At 38.3% G+C, this 22,057-nt stretch overlaps 1 protein-coding gene across 1 annotated transcript in view; it reads left to right on the top strand.

Annotated features, from left to right (window-relative positions):
* Positions 1–16,488: 16,488 nt before the first annotated feature.
* Positions 16,489–22,057, top strand: part of LOC107090311 (somatostatin receptor type 2-like) — an 11,999-nt gene continuing 6,430 nt past the window's right edge. The window contains exons 1-2 of the mRNA XM_015383624.1: positions 16,489–16,814; positions 20,005–20,712. Of these exons, the coding sequence (XP_015239110.1) occupies positions 20,325–20,712 (388 nt within the window). The 5' untranslated portion in view covers positions 16,489–16,814; positions 20,005–20,324. The remainder of the gene's footprint in view (positions 16,815–20,004; positions 20,713–22,057) is intronic.

The following is a 22,057-nucleotide window of genomic DNA, read 5'->3' as shown; positions in this document are numbered from 1 at the left end:
CGTGCCACTGTCAACCAGCTCTAACTTAACTTCGTGGTTTTTCCCAGACTGAGGACTAAGACAAGGTTAGTGACCATTACGTTTGATTGATGCACATCATAAAGCAAACCTGATGACTAATCTTCTGTCTCCATTTACAGAGGTTCCTGCCCTAGTCGGTGACACTACCTGCAGCAGTTTGGTTTCAATAAACAAAGCTTTATGCACTGGTTGTCTGGTTTGAATTCTGGGTCCATCTGTTCTGATCATTACAATATTTATGCAATATACAAAGATTCTAAAATACTTCAAATTTAAAAAACATGTGTTTGTTACTGTGAGCAAATTTACCATTAGGCATCTTCAAAAAATCTGTTACATGTTTAATTTATTTGATAATACTTGTTTTGGCACCATTTTTTTGTTGTGCCTCTTAGACAAGCAATTTAATATCTCCCATTGATGAGCTCTATGCTCAGCTCTATTACTTCCAAACCTTCAGCTAGCTCCTTTGCTTCCTGTCTTTTATTACCGGACAGGCTGAATAATCCAGGTGTTTTCTGGCTGGTTACTAAGGTCAGTTACTAGGGTTATTTTGGTATAATCTCATCATACATATTATGATTAATGATTATAATTATTATTTTTGGCTGATTAAATACTAAAAATGCCAATTGCCAAAATATTTGGAGCTACAAAAAAAGGCAAGATAGTAAATGATCATCAAACAGGTGGTTATCTCTTACTCCTGTAACTGTTTTCCTGTTACTGACTCATATTTTTTCATGATAAATTTTCATTGATCAAAATGAGTAGTTGAAAAGCACGCCTAGTTTTTGCTTATAAATCACAGCAAATGATATTATCTCTACTAATAATTATCTGCAAACATAGACTTAAGGTCACCAATCAGTTCTAAACCGAGCCTCTTACTCATGCCAGCTGCAACCATGGTCTTGTCTTACTTTTTGTTGATTAAACTGGTATATGTTACATTTTCAGTCCTCACCTTTAGTAAAACAAAACACATGGAAGTCCTATTATTATTATTTTGTAAGACATGGGCATGAACCAAACCTTTACCACAAGAATCAGCCAAATCCAAATACAAGAACTGAATTGATTAACTCACTGACAGTACCATAACAGAGCAGATCCTCATCAGTTGTGACCAGTTGGGACAACAAACTTCTGCTTCCTCTTCTTCTCTTTTTAAAGTCTGTTCCTTGTCTTTGCGTTAACAGCAGTGAAAGGAGCTACCATAAAAACTGTTTTTGAGCGCAACATGCTCGTGCTCTCTGCGACATCTCCGGTGATAGCTTTAGCTGGGGAAAGGTGGTCCAACACGAGGACTGTCCCCGGAAATCGGGGATGTTTGGTCACCATGCTCTTGATGGTCACAATTAAATGAGAGTAATTAGTTAAGATGGGTGCTTTAAGTGTGGCCAGATAAAGGACCATGCATTGGACAAACTTTTGCACAAGGGTTTATGGAATACGTCCAAATGTGACAAACCAAATTATTGACAGATTAAAAACAGTTGGTGATGTGTGGAGTGCCAGCTGCCATTATGCAAGACCATGACCACACTTTTTCCAACCATCATAGGGTAACTCAAAGAAACATATGAAACACCAGTTTAGGGTGGTTTGTATAGAGAAACACAGCTAAAACAAACTAGTTTTTCTGGGTTAATTGGTCAGACTGGAGGTAACGCCTGGAGATCCAGCTTTAGCTTTAAAACTAGTTTACCTTCATGTGAGTAATAGCTGAGCTCGTTTAGTTTCCACATCTATTTGTCTGTTTTGTGGCTATGAAAGTACTGTTTGTTAAAAGAGCTAAATTTGTCTTTAGATGAGAAAAAGAGTTGCAGTCTTTCAGTTGACTGACCAGCAGTAACTTGTAACAAGTAGGGGAGGGGTTAACACTGTGTGAACTCTGGTCAGTCCAGTACTTCTTCTCGAATCTCATAAAACATGTTTTTTAAGCCATAGAGATTTAAAACTTTGGTATAATCCTGACACAGTAAGAGAAAGAACCACTTCAGGCATAAAGAAAAACCCTCAACCTTGTATATGTTTCTGTTTCTTTGTACCTGACTGGTGATAAAGCTGTGACATCTGTTGTCTCTGCACCTATGTGATTCCATCCCATGAATCAGACTGTGTTTAATGTTTCTGCTTGTTATTCTGCTCTATCAACTCATAAGGGTAAAAGGATACCATCACAAATTAGACTCTTTTCTCCGCCTACCGTCTGTCTTCAACAGAAAGCCCACCAAGCTGTCAATCTGCAATCTCTCCTATGTGACTCTGTCCCTCTGTGCCAGCACCACCTCAGGGAAGCTTTTGGCAGACCTCAGTTTGCTCTACTCCCTGCTTCTACATCACCTTAGCTTTCTAGCTCCCACCTCCAGCAAGCCTCTCTTTAATAATTTACTGCCAGACTGCAGCAAACCCAGCTATCTCCTAGTCAGGTCCCTCCTTTGGGGTCTACATCCTTTTTTTTTTTTTTTTGACGTACAGAGGATCAGTTGTTCCAGAAAGTCTGGGGAGAAGGAAACTTCTGTTTTTACTCTATGGTCGACTGCACGAGCAAATTAAAGTTGGCTTTGGACTGTTTTTTGCTGCTGCATCACAGAAAAAGTTTCCAAAATCCAACTGTTTGCAGTTAAAGCAAACAATAAGAAACACAGTAAAATGATGATTGAGAAGGGGGACATAAGTCACCAGCAGATTTCTTTTATGATATATCAACTAAAGCAACAAACTATCACCATGTAAACACAAGTTTGAGAACTAATAATGAATTTTATAAATGTTAACAGATGAATCAAAATTCTAAGTGTCTTTCTCTCAGATTTAAATGCAAAGGAAGGATTTACACATAGTTCAGATTTCCTTTACTCAACTTAAAGCTACAGTAGAATTTTGGAATAAGGAAAACTGAGAAATTTAAAAGGAAGAAGGGCTTTAAGATCAACAGTTTCTACTGTATACAGAACCACCACCTTTCCAAGCACAAGAGATCCTACTTGTGAGCGAGGGGAACAGGTTGAAAACTATTTAATTAACTGTAGCTTTGGCTCCAACAGCATTTTATAGGAATAGGATGGCTGTGGCTTTTGCACATTATCTAAATGTGGGTATATTTTATTTGGCTGCAATAAATTAAACTGAATGTGCTAGATATTTTCTTTACCTCAAGATTTAAACAAAACATTAAAGAAACAAAATAAGGATATTACATTAAGCATTGAATCTGAACAAACAATTTGACCGTTCTTAATGGAACAGAAGGGACTGGTCTAAGTCTGTCTCAGACTTTTTCCCTATTCACCAATAAACACCTCACATAAATTAACCACAGATACATTATCTGATACATTATCCGCTACTACTGAGATTAAGAAAATGAAATTTCAATTTAGTTGTTAATTTATTTAGTGCCAATTTAGAACAGAGGTTTTCCATCTAAGGAAACTCAGAAGATTTCATATTATTTTCGTCAGAAAGGAAAGCTCCCCTTTAAAACAAAGAAACTCCAGCAAAATATGTCTCAGCCTGAGCGACTATCTCCTAAAACTGAATGGGGAATGGAAAAGAAAGAGCAGACACACAAATAATGCAATAGGACTGAGCCAGGCATAACAACCAATAAATGTTAATAAAGTTACGACTTACTTCTTTCATCTGCTGAATATTGCAAAAATTAGAAGTATCTTATCCAGGGGTGATTCTGAGAAACTAGTCCATGGATTTGTTACTTCAGGAAGTCCGCAAGCTGTAGTTAAAAGCCTTCAGCTGATCCAAAATGCTGTTCTGATGAACATTAAAAAGAGAGATCAAACCTTTACTATCTTAGCTTCTCTTCATTGGCTTCCCAAATAGAATCAAATTCACATTTCTCACATATAAAGCCTCAAATGGCCATGCTTAGACTAGACAACTTTTATTGTCATTTTGTATACACAGTGTGTATATAAAACGAAATTCTGTTATTGTACAGCTTACAGAACATTTTTATTCCATAAAGTGCAGCAATGTTTAAATGTGAACAGTTTTGAAGAAAAGACATGGTGCCAAAAAACACATATATATGGAAGTTCATGAGCATTAAATATGTATTGTGCAAATTTGTCATCAGTAGGGCTCGGCACGGTTCAGTTCTGGCTCAGTTCTAAGATTACAAAAAGCACATGAGCAGACCGCATCATCTCCTTACAGTCAGCCTCCGTAACCATGAAATTTCAGAAATTAATATTATATAAATTTATATTATATTATATTTATACATTTATATACTAGCTTACCTACCATGTCACACAATTTCCAGTAATGATTCTGCTTAGCAGTCTAATGAACCTCAATGCATGTTGTTTTTTCATGCTTCTGTAAACCCTGATTAGACTATCGTTTGTCATATCACTTCCCAAAAGCCGACTATGTTAAGCAAATTCACCAAAGGCTGCCTCTTTTGCCTGACTCTCTGCAAACAGCGAAATATCACAATTATAACCAAACTTCTGAATGTTACAAGCACTGCAATGTTGATTTGCTTGTTTACTTCTAGAGAGCAGTAGTACTGTAGAATGCCACTAAGAGGCGATGAACTGTGCTAGCGTAGTGTGTAAACGGTTATTATAAGTTATCGAGCTCAGCCCGGTTAACTGATCTAAGCTCGGTCCGAACTCGGCACAGATCGATTTTCAGATGGTAGTGTGAATGCGGCTTATATCTCTATTCTCTGTATACGTTAGTTCAATCCCTGACTTTGTGTTCTTTCTGCTTTTCCCATCATAGTAGCTTAATCTGTTCGTGTTTGGCTTTGTGTAAACAGCGCATCAGGTCAGATGTAGCAACTATGAAGAGAAAATGTTAAAATATCTGCAAGTAATGCAAATTGGAAAGTAGTAGAAGAATTTTAGAGAGTGAGGAAACTCAGTCTTTATGTCCTCCAGTAGCCTAAGTCTATAGCAGCATAACTCCAGAGATACATCTGGTAGAATAACATGAGTAGCTATAATTAAAAGCCCTTTGCAAAGGCTTAACTAGTCCTAAAGCTATTGTAAAAGCACTGAAACACTAAGGTGCTTTCAAGTCAGATTAAAATTGTCATTTGACTGTGCCATCTAAACATTATTATTCAAGTTTTTAGTCCAGTTTTCCTTTTATTTTCTTATCAATAATTTTGTTATATTTTTCATGTAATCTAGCAATGTCATCATTGCAATTACAGATTCTCATTAAATCAATTAGTTGATTGATATTTATTTTCTTTATTTATTCAAATTCGTTAAATATTCAAAATACATTTATGTCATGAAACTGTACTTTTCCTACTATGTGTATTTTTCTTTTTTGTGCACAACACCTTGAATTGTCTTTCTCTCAGAATTTACAGTAAGTAAGTAACAGTAAGTCTGTATATTGGGCTCAAATTGTATGTTTGTCCAAATGGAGAGGTTCCTGATAACTTCAAGATCTCCCTTACATTCTAATTTATTAGATAAGCTCAATGGTTATACCTGTATTTTGTGAACTTTCCGGTGGTAAAGAATTACAATAGTTTAGCCTTAAAGCAAAAAATGCATATCATTTTTCATAGACACTCTTGTACAGGATATTTCTAGGATTTTACTTTCAAGCAATATTTCAGAGGTTTATGAAATATATTTGCGTAAGACCAAAAATTTATCTATAGAACTTTTTTAGAATCTTTGATTTAAGGTTCCAGAGATATAAACGTTCATAAACCCAAATCAGAATACTAATTTGGACTAGAAGCAGCTTTATGCTCCGAACAAGAGAAAACAAGTATGCACTTAACGGTTTAAAACCCATTTTCAGTTATTCAGAGATTGATTCCAAAGCTTACTGACCTCTAAACTAGCAAAGAAAGATCATTCACTTGCATAAATTATGTTCCTGAAAAATGTCTGCTGCACAAACTCTAGCTGAATTAAAAGGCCAATTTCATCCCTAGGCCATTTAAGTCAGTGCAAAGTGTGTTAATATACAACTAATTACAAATCAATCAAAACCAGATGGAAAAAATAGACAATTTACTTCTAAAAAGTAAAAACCCATGGTAGAAAGAAATGCAAGGCAGCCCCAGTTGTAACATGACAACAGAGACGTGAAAAATGACTGAAGAGACATGTGAAGAAAACTCGCCCTGTGGATCAAATCAGTCTGATCCGTCCACATAAGACTTATAGTTCACCTCATAAAGCATTAAATAGTAAAATCTTTCAGACATTTACAGAAGGGCAAAAAAAAAAACTGTCAAAAATGGACCCCTAGCATGAATAGCCAAAATCTATCCTTGTTTCATTGCCAACTGAGAAGCGAGAAAATTTGGGTCGTGTGTTATTTTGTTTATTTCTTTATTTACCTGCTACTGTTCAAGAAATTGAAGAAACCCAGACAAAAGCATTCAAAGCTACTGTTTAAATGATTTGGGATCTTCCTTGTCCTAGCTGGACGATCTGGTTGACATGCAGCACCTTGGCACTTGCTCTTGGCAGTGGCTGAATCACATGAGGAGGACGATCTAATGTGCTAGAGCAACGCGCTGTCACCAAAAGTCAAGGCTGTTTAAAGCAGATAAATCATGTCACATGGAGTGCCGATTTCTCTCCCTTCTGCAAAGTTCTGCAGCAGGCATGGTGTCAAGATTTTTCCTTTTAGGCACTCGCTGATTCAATCAGTCACTCTGGAAATGTGTTTGTGTGCTTAGTGTGCCTGTAGTCATGAAACATATGTGAAGCAAGCTTAGGAGAAAACACAGTGATAGGTTGTGAATGGAAAAAGCAACTTGGATCTAAAGTCAAACATGAAAATGGGTTTTTAAAACATTTTTCTTACTTTTTGTATTTTTTTCAATGGCACCCTGTCAATGAAAAAAGGTCAGGCAACATATTGAAAGCAGAGTTACTCTATGAGTATCTATCCTTGAAATTCTTAAAGCTCTACAGCAGCTCTTAAACATTCATCAATACAACCAGCAAGGCTTGTTTGGCAGCAGGTATATACCGGTAAAGTTGTGGTTTCACAAACACTGAACGTTCTGATCAACCAGCCCGGTGGTTTAAAGCTGGTTATTGAAATGTCAAAAAAGATGATGGAGTGACTAAGAGTTTACCGCCACTATGGTAGCATTGAAGGGTTGGTTTGGATTTTTGGATGTAATGGTTTGTGGCAATTGTATTGGTAACAGTTTACCTGAAGTAGAAAGCTGTGAGATCACCACAAACTTGGTAAAAATTAAAATAAATAACCAGACAAGTGTTAGGCTATAGGCTAGTCCAATATGCTTCCTCTTCAAGGTAACTTTAGCAATTTGAAACTAATCAAACCTAAAAGCTCTATATCAGAAGGCAAAAGCAGGGGTTACCAATTTTTTTCTTATGCCACTGCCTCCTAAAACAGCTTTAGCTTCTTGTCAGGGTCTCCCCTTTGCAAACTGTGAGACAACGCTACAAAATATGTAAAGAAAAATTGACTTTTAAATATTTTAATAGCTTTCATCGCTATATATTTACTATAATATATATATATATATATATATATAGCCTAACCACGCTCCTCCGCTCATCAACAGCTTAGCTTTAGAGGTGGTCAGCAGCATTAAATTCCTGGGGGTGAACATCACAGACATCTTAAGCTGGAATGTAAACACCACCTCACTGATCAAAAGGGGACAGAAGCACTTCTTGCTGAGGATGAGGAGAGCCCACCCGCCCCCACCCATCCTCACTACCTTCTACAGAAGCACAATAGAGAGCGTTCTGACCAGCTGTCTCACTGTGTGGAGGCTGCAGCGCCTCAGACTGGAAGAAGGTGAGGAGAGTGGTGAGAACAGCAAAGAAGATCATCAGGGCTCCTCTTCCCTCCTTTAAAGACATTTAATTCCAGCGCTGCCTGTCCCGAGCCTGTAATATAATAAATTACCCCTCACACCCTCACCATGGACTGTTCTCCCTGCTTCCCTCTGGAAACAGGCTTCAAAACATCCGATGCAGGTCCACCAGATTCCATAACAGTTTCTTCCCCACTGCCATTACTGTAGACAGCTGAATGTAGTGTAAAATGGGTTATTTTATTTATATAACAAATAAATAAATAATGTTAGAACTGTAAATATACAGTCATATGTTTAGATTACTTTTTTATGTATTTATTACTGTTTTCAAGGCTGCACTTTAAAAAAATGAGCTGTCTAGAGTCTAGAGCTGTTTAAACAAAATTTATTTTCGCTTACACTCATGTATACAAAATGGCAAAATAAATCTGTCTAAGTTTAAGTCCACAAAATTTCTTTTATTCTTAAACTAACTAACATTTTTAATGCCAACTTTTTTCCTTTTCCAGTGTTTTTCATTACACTGTCACAAGTACAGAGTAAGGAAATTAACTCTCTCTCATTTAACCCATCCCCTTGGGGAGCAGTGGGCTGGCATGGTGGGGCGCCCGGGGAGCAGTGTGGGTTTAAGGGTCCTTCTCAGGGACCCAGAGTGGCAGTCTGTGGGAGTGGGGCTTGTCTGGATTCCAAGCGCACTACCCTAACAAATACGCCACCACTCCCCACATCTCATATTCCTACTTAATAAAAAACGTTTCAACAGACTCTCTCAAGTGTGCGTGTAGTGGGGGGGTTGGGCTTAATGTCTGTCAATGGCATACTCCTGAGTACTCCACATGTGGGTGTACTCTATGTTTTCATTTATACATCTAAAGTTGAAAATCTAGAATCACACATGTTTATGCAAAAGGGAAAGGGCATTTACAACAAGGTGCGGCACTTCTTTCTTACATAGTTAGACTTGTACTTAATTCTCATGAGTTCTTGAATAGGCTCCCCCTTGTGGTTTGTCGGGAAACTGCTGTGCGTCCCTAGAAATTCCAGACCGAATTTTCAGAAGCATACCAGCAAAACTGGCTCGAGACCAAACCCAAGCGACATTTGATGTGTGCAGTTGCAGAAGTCTAATCTGCCCTTTCATGATTCGGTGAGGTGCTCGGTTACCCGGAATTAGCCCGGAGTAGATTTGTTGCTACTCCACATTAAAAGGAGCCAGCTGAGGTGGCTTGGGCATCTGTTCCGGATACCTCCTAATCCCCTTCCTCGAGCGATTTTCCAGGATGTCCTATTAGGAGGACGCCTCGTGGAAGGCCCAGGACACGCTGGAGGGACTATGTCTCTGAGCTGGCCTGGTGTTACCTCTGGGTTCCCCCAGAGGAGCTGGAGGAGGTATGTGTGGATCAGGAAGTCTCGGCATCGCTTCTTAGACTGCTGCCTCTGCGACCCGGCCCCGGATAAATCGGAAAGAAAAAGTAGATAATATTTTGTGATAATGATAAACAAAACCCTATTTCATTTGCGTATTTTCCTCCAATTTTCTGAAGGGCCCAGCCCTCATTTGAAAAGCAACTGGATAGAGATCTATGCAAGCAGCTAACAAGTATTTACGATTTCCTAACCTACTTAGATTGCAATACTTGTTATTGGTGATCATAAGTATCCCTCTTCAACCTTCAATAGATCCTCCATGTTTCTGTTTCGCCTTTGTTTTTGCTCGTCAACTTAAGGTAAATTGGTGAGCTCATTTTATTTTGAAATTCACCAAGTCTATTTCTACCTGGTGTCTGACCCGAATGATCTCAGTCACCTCACCCACACTGAACGGTAGCTGATGATGGGCGGACACAAAGATTTTAATGAAATGGGATTTTTGCACCACAGCCACACCCAAATGAGTGTGTGTCATGATTTACTAAAGATGAGACCCAAATGCAGGCAAGCCAATTCAGAGAGAGACCAGGGGAAAAGGTTTAATAGGTTTTATTGAAGAGATAAAGCACGGTGCAGAGTTGCTCTGAACTCTGCTCAGCCGGAACTGGAAGGTGAGGGGAAGACACAATGATTAGTTCAGGCTCAGTGGGAAATTTCATTCGTGGATTTTGAAGAAGAGGATCTGGTTGATGACTCCAGAGAAGTTGTAGAATCCTTGACTCCAATCTGTGTGCTGTTTTCCAGTGTTGGTCTGACTCGGTGGAGGGCAGAACAGGGTTTACCCAGAACACGGTCGGTTGTAGGTGAACGGAGAAACTGATTACCACTCAGATTTCCTGCGGTACTTGAACGGTTCATAGTGGAGATGATTCCCTTGCTCAGAGTGTAAACTCAACTTCCTCTCAGGAAAACTGGATCCAAACCTCCAGTTTGAATCCTCAGCTCAGTTTGAGGCTCAGTTGACCCCACCAGGGAGAGAAGGTCCGAAAAGGTCCAGTTTGCAGGATGACTTCCTGCCGAGAGGCAAAGACAAAAAAACAAAGTTAAAACTCAGGTTGACAAGAACTCAGTCTTACTCTGCAAAAACTCAGCTTGGCTAGAGTACCCAAAACTGGCAAACACTCTGGCGTCGAGGTAGTGGCAATCAGCAGCTTAAGAGGACTCCCTTAACGAGGTAACCATCAGCAGGTGTGTGAGGAGGCAGGCCAGAACCAGGCGCCTCCTGTTGGTGGAAGGGAGACACACACAAAAAACAAACACACAGACTGGAGCCCTGACAGTGTGAGGCAGAAGTTAAACTTCTATTTCAGATATTTTCTGTTGAAGGCAACATATTTTATGAATTCAATTTTGTGACTCTGAGTTTAAAATATCTACATTAAAGTTAATTAGCTTAGAATTAGGTTCATTTTGGGGATCATGGCCTGTCTAGCCATAATCACCTAAACAAGAAGTAGCAGTAGTTATAGTGGAAGTAAATGTTTTTGTTTTGTTTTATAAAAAAGCTTTCTTGTGTCGTTTTTATACAGGTACCAAATGTTTGCATTGATACCTGATAAACTGAGTTATTCTTGATTTATTTTGTCGTACATTTCCAGGTGAAAAGTTGTTGTAAAACCTTTTTGGCCTAAGACACTAAAACTTTGTCATCAGCAACCTTCAACCTGCCTTCCAAAGTTAATACCTTTGTTAGCACCCCTCAACCAGCTGTTAGAAACTCTGCCATTAATCCATCTTCAACACCTCGTTTAGCAAAATAGTTTAATCTCTTCATCATTCTAAAGTTCTTGGACTAAAAACAGTGTTAATCCGTCCCCTAGAAGTTTTATATCAGAAGTGCCACCAGTTCTACTTTGAGTTGTTGCAGCTTGAGGACCTTGTTTTTAAAGGGAAATAACAGAATTCAAAGTTTGAAGAAAGCTTTGACCTTATATTGTTTGTAGCTTTTAGGAGGAGGCAGGTATATTCTCCCGTCTGCATGGTAGTCGGAGAGAAAAGCATGAGCAGGAGAGCCGTTTGATCTTCAGCCCTTATCATAAATGGACTTCAAAACAGGCACCATGTTGACTTGCTTGTGTGTAAAAGTTTAAGGCCTAGTTGGGGATTGTTGACATATCAAAGTCCAGAGGCCGTATGGATGTGTTTGTGTTCGGAAGGTCAGCACAGAAAACTCCCAGAGGATAGGAGGCAATTTTAAAGGATAATTCCAGCTTTTATCATATTGATATCTTTTATATGCTACATTAATTGAGATAATGGGCAGTTAGATGTTTTTTTGTTTTTTTTTTAAGTGGTACTTCCTTGGTGATGACAGCCACAGAGTAGTATTTCCCTCACAAGTGCAAAAGTGTCAACTTCAAAATGTATGTTTTTTGGATCAGTAGTTGCATTAGATATAAGTTCATGCTTGTAATCAAATGGCTTTTAGCATTTAAATGACGGAGAGCAGTTGAGTTTTCTGAGTGGATGCTTAGAACTGTATGCAAAACACTTTGGACATGAGTATATATTCATATAATTGAAGAATGAACACATGTGTTGTTGTCTTGCTCTAACATCAAACAAGTGGGGAACAAAACATTTTGGGTTTGAATGTCCACTTCAGTCTATCAAGCCCAGGCCCTTTATAAAGTGGATTGAAAGTGTAGTCTAAAAGGTGTATAAATAAAAGGCCTCAGGATTTTTAGAGGGTTTTTTTTTTTTTTTTTTTTGCAATACTTTTTTTTTTTTCTCATGGCTAAACCTCCACTTACACATAATGCCTTTTTTTAGAGACTGAAGTGAAGGTGAGATGGTGACCTTAGCTCCCTATGCCAAACCACTTAAGTTCAGTTATGCACTGGCAATGAAAAGTAATTTATTCAGAACACAGTATGAGATTTATCCAGACACACATTTAGCTGTGAGTCTGCTATAGAGATGCTCTGCTGCTTTCTCAGCGAGCCAGATACAGACTGTCCCTGAGATCAGACCCTGAGGCGATGTCTCATTTCCTCTCCAAACTTAATATGGGCGTCAAAACACAGTGAAGTGGACTTGTCCCTGTAATGTTCTTAAGCAATTACACATACTTGAAGAAGGTGATCAAGGTATAAAGAAATAGGAGTTTAGACACAAAATTAAGAATTTAGATGCGAATCAATAACTTAATCCTATTGTCATCAATGGGATATTTGAAAACGTACTTGAGTGGTTTACATTCTTCTTAAATAACAATCAGTCTTTATCACTCTTTTATTATATCATTAAACAACCAAAAAGTCAATACTGTGAAGTGTTCAAAACTATTTGCAACTTAAACCCACTTAAAATGTGATTAGCATTTCTAATAAGAGCTACACATCTTCAGCTTTGCACGACTAGAAACATTTTATGTAACCCATTCCATTCTAAGTTGGACTGTTTATTATTGGTTGTTATGTTGTTAGATAAACCCCCTCCTCAAATTCTGCAGCCTTAAGATTCCCTTTTGATTTTTAATAGCAGACATCTGATAGCCCTGGAACACATCCACTAAATATCATTTAGGGTCAGGTGGGAGGACGAAAGCGCCTACATCAGCAGTTTGGAAACTACCAGCATGACCAGCATTACTATGGCAGCACCATGAAATATCTACATCACCCCTACGTCCAAAACATGCTACCATAGGAAGGTAAACAAGTCATGGTGGTCGCAAAAAGCAGAAAAAGGACAGTATTGAGGTTAACCTGAGGTACTTCCAAATACCACTGGGAAACTTGGAAGACATTACACTGGACAGGAACATGTGGAGAGGTCCTGCTGGTACTTGATACCAGCTTCTTTTTTAGTATCTGCTTGGCCAGGCTTCCAAGTGATCCAAGATGAGCCTGAGACGTGATTGGCTAGTGGAGGGTGTTTCTGTTTCAGTCATGAGAGTGACACCATTTAAAGAATCAAAGCTGCTGTTTTTAAAAACTTTCAGTTGAAACTGAGTATTTAAAGCTTTTTAAAAAATCTTAATCCCTGGATCAAAACAATTCCCTTATAAGGTGAAAACCATTTTGTATTTGGTGGATGACAATAAAAGCTCAATGGGAGCTGGGTGCAAGTTTCTTACATTCAAATCTTTTACTATTCAGGTCAACTGCTGTCACATACCAATGATAGAACAAAACATGGCTCAAGACCAGTCAGAGTCATGAGAATGAGTTAATCTTAGGTAATTGAGAATAAATTACTTTAGGAAGCTGAAAGTGGGTGTAAGTTCATATAAGAGCCGGTGAGACAATCCAGGAACCGTAAGTATTATGGAGCATTAAAAGATGTGTAAACAACATTCTTTACATAAGGATATTTTGGCCTAATTCTGGTCACTGCAAATGGACGAAAAGAGTGAAGAAAACTTAGTTGAGTTCTGCAGAGCATTCTTTGCTAAGGTGATTAGGAATAAGTGAGGAAACCAGTCAGCATGCAGACCTGCCTATGGAGAAGATCAGATGCAGGCAAGGAATGTGGGAAAGGGGTGAAAAACAGAAATGTTGTCTTTTTTTTTTTTAAGGAACAGTGGATAATTTTGTTAAGGGTCATGTCACTTGTAACATATTTCATAAGATCATCAATTAGATTTTTTTTTATTCTTCTCAGGTTTATTATCTGAACTATCTGACATGCTTTGAGAACTCTAGTTACTCCACGCCAGTTGTAATCAAAGCCCAACTCTAGACAAACGGTCATAGAGAATATCCTTTCCTATTAACTTCTTGTGCCCTTTTCCCCTCTCTGACTATCTTCAATCCTTCCAATCATTTTGGACATAAATAGAGCTATAAATCTTTGATAAGACAACAGCTGGTGGTAATAATAGCTGCACTTTGGTGTTGCTATGTTGAGATGAGTGCAGGACATTTTCCCATGAAGTTCTACTCTGAGAGAGGTCATGAAAGATATACCAGTCAACCATACTCTGCTTGAAAATGCCTCCTTCATATAAAGACAGGGGAGAAGAGGCTTTTCATCCCGCTCTATTCTACATGTCCAAATGCCAGAACTGTTGGCTGACAGCGTGCACCATCATTATCCGCACGTGCAAGGCCTGGATTGCACTTTAGGATAATTTCAGGGGAAGTTGCTGAATCTGAAGATACTCTAAGTTTGCAGTATCTTTTTCTCGCAGCATCCTGCTGTTGATTTGTTCTTTTTTCATCTTGGCAAGAAGCATCAAATTGAAATATCTCTGCAAAATCAGGAGGGGAAGCACTCAGGCCCCCGAGAGTTCAGGTACAGTATGCGCCAAATAAACTTTATCAGAAGATAATTGAAAATCAAATGTATTTAAACTGTTCAAGACAAGGAGTGACTGCTATACATAGCATGATTCATTCTAATGGTTTGGTTCTGTTCATTTTGATTATTAATGCTTGTGAAAAACAAACATTTTATTTTTGTTGGAGAAATTGTGTGATGATGATAATAAAATTGCACTTGATATCCATTATAAACAAGTTTTACAGTTTTCCGGGTGTGCTATAAGGTATGCTTATGCATTAGACATTGCAGTGCCAGGATTCCTTTGGTAGATTCCTGTATAAATGTGGCTTGGCATGAAGGCGATCGGCCTTTGCTTCTGCTGAGGTGTTTTCTTTAACAACATACTCCAGCTTGTTTGAATTGTGGGCTCTGGTGTCTCTGATCTTCTGCATTGAATTACCCCATACAAGCTCTGTGAAAATTTAGGTCAAGGCAGTTTGCTGCTCAGTCCACAGCGGTAATTAAAAGAAATACTGATATTTTTCATTAGCAATAGGTAAATGAAATCAGCTCCTTCATTGAGTTTGTCTGCGGAAGACAGCTTTAAAATATTTTGTTAGATTTCTTGGGATTTGGCAAAAAAAAAACTGTTACTTGATCATGAAAATGTCACACTGGACCCAACGCAGCAAGGATTCTATGTTTCAAAATGTTTGTTTTTTTTTCAGACTCAAGGATAGCAACTTTGAGAGAAAGATTATTTTAAACCACTGAGTAACAGTCTTTTTATTCTTAGTCTAGATATAATGCTTCTAATGTCTTGAATTCCAGGATGTACATTGCATTCACCTAAAGGTTAGCTGAAGAGGCAGATCATTAATGATCACTGAACAAATCCAGCAGATTGAGTTTACATAAACAAATAAGAAATTTAGGATCAACTTGAGCATCAGTGTTGAATGGAGGACAGAAAAAAATCTAATATTTAAAAAGAAAAAACATCAACACCTTCAAATATTTTTCATTTGCCAGATGCGTCAGTGCATTCAGCAAGACACATCCAATGTGTTTCCCTTTATTTGTAGACTGAAGAGTTTGCTCCATGTCTGCACAATATTTCAGATGTGCGTCATCTCAGTCGCAAAGGACAGCTCAGACTGAGAATTTGACAGGCTGTTATTAGTCCGCAATTTAAACATAATTTAATCAAGATATTTGTGGACAGTTGGAGGAAATTTTACTACCTTTCATGTCCTCACTTGATCTAGATCTTTGCAAACAAAATACTGTAACCAGGAATTGCAACAGAATGAATGGGAAGGAAAAAGGACCAAAGGAGGGCAAAACATGACCAAACAATTTGATGACAATATTAATAATATTATGTTTTCCTAATAATATCAAGCCATTATTAAAAACATTAATCAAATCTATTAATAAGTGTGAATACATTCAAACTGCTATGTGCTATTGTTTTCTTTTTCTCCCAAACTTTTTTCCTCCACTTAACTTTCCAGTAACATGCTTAGATACAGCAGCCAGGTGCTGCTTTTGTAGCTGCTTATTGGAGAACTGTAATGGAAAAAAGTCAGTGGTGGTCCTAAGGCCATACCATGCATTCCTGTGGATTTGTGGGATTATATGACCTCCAGGTCTCCATATGAAAGATTTTAACCCAAAAATAAAATCCTAAATGACCTTTCCTGCTGTGTGATGAATCTATGTTTCATTTTTTGATTTCAGTAAATCCCCTTTATATATCTCTATCCGTATTCATTATTGCAGGTATCCAGTTTATACATGCAGAACGTGTAGTTTGTTGAAAAAGGGAGGAAAATAAAGCCAACTCATGACTCAAATCAGCAAATTACCGCACACCAACGCACAAGCGGTGACGCGTTCAATGTTTCTATTAATCTGTCTCAGACCATCATCAGCCGCCCTCCTTTCCTCCTATCTCTCTGGGCAACCGTGCGTCCCGCCGCACTCATCGAGGAGACCGCGGTGCCAAGACCAGTACGGTCGCGCACGCTGAGCGCGCGGTGCCTTCAGACTCTTTCACTGCTTCAGCCTCTAAGATTGGGAATATTTCTTGAAGATAGATGTGAATACATAAATACATTAAAAGAAAAAACCAGAGAAATGCAGGGTGGACGGCGGCTCTGATAGAAGCTGCCGTGCGTAACCGTGCGGGGAGCAGGTGGATGGAGAGGCTGGAGGGATGCGGCTTTCCAGCGGGTCGGAGCCGCTTCGGAGCGGCGGGACTAGGCGAGCTCTACCGCGGGACAACTTGGACGCCATACAGTGAAGATGAAGCTCTCTAAATGTAAGTCAAAAAGGCGAGAAAATGGCATCAGATATTTCGCTTTTGATAAGTTAAGATTCTGTGTAGAGATAGTCCCATTTAGTCTGCCAGGTGAACTCATTAAGGTTATTAATCGGTGTGAGCAACAGGGTCCGCTTTAGTTTTTGGTGATTAGATAGATTTGGGAACCAAATCATTTTCCTATGCTTGTTTAAAGTTTGGTTTGTTGCACTATTAGAAATGTCAATAAAACCTTCAGATCTGCTCAAAATCAAAGGAAAAAGTATAATAAGCTCATTAAAAGAAAAAAAAAAAACAAGAGATGCATTTGTTTTCACCAAAATATCCTAATTTTTTAAATCAAATGCATTTTCTTCAGTGTCTACTTACTTAAAAGACTAAAATGATGTGACCTGATTAGTTGGTTTTCTTTGAAAGCCTCCCCCTGATCTGGACATTTGCTTCATGCAGTCTGCAGGTTAACTGTGAGGCAGTAACAAGCTGAGCTGTACATGCTGCTTCCCTTGGCATCACCCCTCTCCATCATTTCACACTCAGAGTGCAGAGCTGAGATGAGACAAGCTGCAAGGACACTGCAATTTGGAAAAAGCTCATTAGAGTTTCTGTTTGCAGCAACAACCAAATTAGCTTTTCTTCTTTGTAATGAAAATCCTAGATTATTACAAATACATTTAACCCTAGGATGATACATAATTACCACGGCTTTCTGCAGAAAATAGTCCTGTTTCTCATTTCTCATTCAATCCTTTTAAATATATCAATGTTCTCTCTAGTATCTTTATTGAAGCACCGATTAAAATTGCGGATTCAATTTTCTTAACATGATCAAATCTTTAGGCTCCATAATATCATGCAAAAATTAAAAAAAGACTCAAATAATACAATTAAATTTAGCAACTACCTCCCACCCCTTTCTAGCTGCTGTTATCAACTGTGACGGACTTAATCATTTCTGAACTCTGCTGTATTTTAGCAGAACTCACTAATATTCCTGACTCAAGTGGCATGGACATATGAAGAATAAAATTTCACAAGAATTTTACACGTCCTGCTTTCAATTGGGTAAAAAAACAGACTTTTCATGATTAAAAACAATTGTTTAATTCTTAACCTTGGAAATCCTGCCCTGAATCTTTGCCTTATGCAGATGATGGACCTAAACCTACTGCCATAGAAAAGCTACAGGCAAACTGAGGCTCAAGAAATCAGTTTTAAAACCACTAGAATTTACTACCGTACATTTTTTAGGAATAAAAATCCCTTTATTGAGATGGTAGATGTAGCTTTGTTAAATACTGAGCCCCTGCCACCCAGCAACCAACCCACCCCTCTCCCATGGCAACTGTAATAGTCCTTATGTTGGACAGTTTAAGCATGGGTAGGATTATGAATTATTGTTGATTTTCTGCTTTTGATGAAGAAATTAGTCAATGGTTTCAAACATTTTTGTTTTAATAATGTTAAAACTGTGTGATCTCTTTTTCATGGTCATCATTCTATAACAGCTTGTCAGTGCTCCATACTTTACTTAGATATACCAAGAGTTTAGAAAGTTGTGTTTTAAATGCCTAAAATGAAATAAAGGTTTAGAATTAAAACTGGTGTTAATAGCGCTACCCCCACCCCCATCCACCTGATGGTGGGTGCTGGTTAACATAAGGCCCCTACGTTTATTTCTAGATTTTAATAAAGAAATAAATCTGGAATCATCTTTTACTCTGCCGGTAAAATTTTAAAACTTTTGTTGGCAAGCTAGAAACTGTTTTTTTGTAAAGCAGCAGACTGCAGGCTAGTTACTTAGCTTATAATGTTATATTGCATTATTTCTTATTCTATAAAAGCAAGAACGGCATGAATGAGAAATAACTTTTATTAATGGCTGTTTAAATACTCCACATTTAGCTGTTTTTTATTCTTATTCTCTTTAAATTCTTGTATTTATTGGGGACATAAAATAATGGTAAAAACAACTTTTTCTGTCATGATTATCATATTTGTAATAATCATTAAACTTTAATATTTCAGCAGCAGTAGGAACAATTGTTAATTTCCTGTTTATTACATTTTGTTATCATACTAGCGGTACATATTATTGACTAAAGTAAAACACGTTGAAAGATAAACAGTAGAATCTCCATTTTGTCTATTAGCTTCAGCTGTGTTAATACAGTAGTTTTCAAATAAAGATTGGTAGAAATTTGGGAAAAAAACTTTGTTTTTGTATGAAATTCCATACTAATGACTAATAAATCTTCCAAATTGCGTCTTTTAACACTTCAGAGTTTTACAGAAAGGTTTTATAGAGAAATAAAACAAACTTATAATTTGTAGATAATCCTCAGTGAAATGGTTTCATCCACAAGCATTACACTTTTAAGGCTGATCTCATGTAATTCATGGAAACAAAATCTTCCCCTTCGAGACAGTCGCTGTCACCCCGGATGGGGGTGGGGGTGAGCGATCCCGCCACAGTGTCAGAGCTGTTTGTCCCAGAGATCAATTGAATAAACATTTATCTCTGCAGCGTGGTGGCCTTAACGTTCTCCTGCTCAGGCGTACCCTTTATGAATGTATGCATCGATGCAGGAGGCAGGGCACACACACACAGACACACACATACACCGGAGGTTGAATGCTGGCAGCCTTGGTGGATTTGAGGCCCGCTGTAGATAGTGAGAGAAAGATAGAAACCCTGATGGGACTAAGCAGAAATGTGTACGTGTGCAACTGCAACTCCTAAAATACATAAATAAATCCCATGTGCTTGTTTAGGATGTTGTTTGGTAATGTTTCTGTGTCCTTGTAGCTGTTCTGTTAGAAAACCCTGAATTGCTTACCACTCCTCATGTTTTCACTCCCCCACTGCGTTTCTCAAATGTGGAAGAAAATGGCCAAAAGTTATTTTTATAGCACGTCTCATGAAAACTGAATTGACCCATCCTCGTGTTTATGTCTGTCTGCCAAAAGCTTACTCGAGTTTCAAGAAGCTGTGAGGAAAAACAAATCAGAAGGCACAATCACGAGAAAGGACCCTTTAAATGTGACTATAGCTGAAGGTGTAAAGCCAGTTATGTAAAGTCACCCTGTTGCTGTTGCCATGGATATTGCATAAGTGATATTATTACAAGACGAAGAAAATAATCATTGTTGTTCAGCTAAACTTACTGTTTTCTTACTTCTTTCTCCATAGATCCATTTTTGGTCTATTTTGTCTCCTCTTTGCCGCTGGAATGTGATCACAGAGGCTCAGTGAACATTAAAGTCCCCAGTCATCCCACTCCCCAGATGCCCAACCCCTTCAGACTACAAAGTTCCCCCTTACCCCAGACTATTGTTTTTATCCGGGTTTAAAACCTTAAGGAATCCTTTTAAACTTCTCTTTGATTGTTCAGTAAAATCTATGCTTTGACGTACAAAGTAAGGCCCGTTCCCATACTCTATGTAACATCTTTCATATCACCTTGATCTTTAAAAGAATAGCCTCTTTGATAAACAAAAAGTTTTGAAGTCATGGCGTTGGATCTGTGGCCCTTCCTCCCAGCATCCCCTAACATCACCATCCCCGAACCCCTCTTGTACGACACCTACATCCCAGAGAATGAGTCGGACCTGAATGCCAACTACTCAGATCACCGGGAGCTTCATCAGGATAAAACCAGCTCAGTCGTCCTCACCTTTATCAACTTCATGGTTTGTGCTGTGGGACTATGTGGAAACACCCTGGTGATCTACGTAATCCTACGTTATGCCAAAATGAAGACGGTGACCAACATTTACATCCTGAACCTGGCAGTGGCAGATGTTCTGTGCATGATGAGCCTGCCTTTCATCGCCCTGCAGCTGGCTTTGGTCCGTTGGCCCTTTGGAGAGGCTCTGTGCAGGGTGATCATGACCGTAGGTGGGTGGAAAGCAGAAGGCTGATGAGTCACTGTCGACAGTAGAAGATGGCCTCCCAGCGGGGAAATTAACCGCAACTCCTTATCTGACATAGTAGATTATATAAAAATAGATGTCAATCCATTTAGCCAGAGCTAATAATTGTTCTTTTATGTTTCTATAAAGCAGTCTATAGGCTAATTTCTCTACAAATTATGCAAAGGTTTGGATTTTTTAACAACCCAGAAATTAAATACATATTAAACATTTAAGATACTTCTGTCAAAATGTAAAACTTTTATTCTACTCTCAAAAGTTTGATGAGTTTTAGAACATCTGTTATATATATTCTTCCTTGACTTGCTGCACCTAAAAACGTCCATGTTGTATTATGCTAAACACTCTATACTTATGTTTTGCAGTCTGAAACATTTTCTGTATATAGGTGACTGAAATGGACAAAATATTTTTATCCAACTTGTTTTCTTCCTTTTTCATCAATATAAATAATGTTCATGTCCCACACAAAGTTAAACATTATAATATTTTGTACTGAACATTTCCTTTCAAGTAAAGAAGGTATGAGGCCTTCATATTTCGATCAACAGCTATTTAAAGGTATAGTAGAGGATTTTAACAAATCTTTTAAAAAAAAATCGTCCTCTCCACTTTAAAAAAAACACACATGCTTTCTTCTTACTTCTTGTTCCATAGATCCATTTATGGAGATCCAAAACCCCATTACACTCCTCTGCCGGCTGCTAAACTCCTAGCCTTGTGGGCTGATGTCCTCTTCAATGTGTCTCTGCTTCAACACGCCTTGATCAAATAGTGAAGTCGTTAGCAGGACTAGAGAACTAGGCTCCATCCGAATACCTCAAAGTATAGCTCCCACCTCCTGTTCCTAGCTCCTATCCCTTCACCTTTTCACAGGATATTCTATCCAGGGTACAGAAGGAGTTCCAGACTGCTGTGCTGAATCCAGGCAGCCCTCAGCCTTACAGATGTTATAGACACACACATAGATCATGCTGATCAAATTAGGACTACAGCCTTCTAGGAAAAGAACTACAAACAATGAAGTTACAGAAATTTAACAACTTTATGTAGCTCTTTCTTATAAAACCCAAAACATATTAAGTGTATATATTAACACGTGTAAGACAGAGTGCATGTGAATAAATATAATTTTGCTAAACTCTGTAAGTTGGGTTCTGCTTACATGTCCTGTCAGCTGTGATTGTGTGAGTCTGCATAGCTCCCATCGGTGGTTAGGGATGTCAGGATGTCATAGTGATAGTCAACATATTCTCCTTATGAGTGCGTATGAAATCGTACGAAAAGTTATGCACCGTAATTTCGTACGT

The sequence above is a fragment of the Cyprinodon variegatus genome, unplaced genomic scaffold (assembly GCF_000732505.1).
Source record: "Cyprinodon variegatus isolate N-32 unplaced genomic scaffold, C_variegatus-1.0 Scaffold290, whole genome shotgun sequence".
Classification (NCBI taxonomy): Eukaryota; Metazoa; Chordata; class Actinopteri; order Cyprinodontiformes; family Cyprinodontidae; genus Cyprinodon; species Cyprinodon variegatus.
Note: the sequence above shows the minus strand (reverse complement) of the source record. Positions and strands in the feature narration are given on the sequence as shown.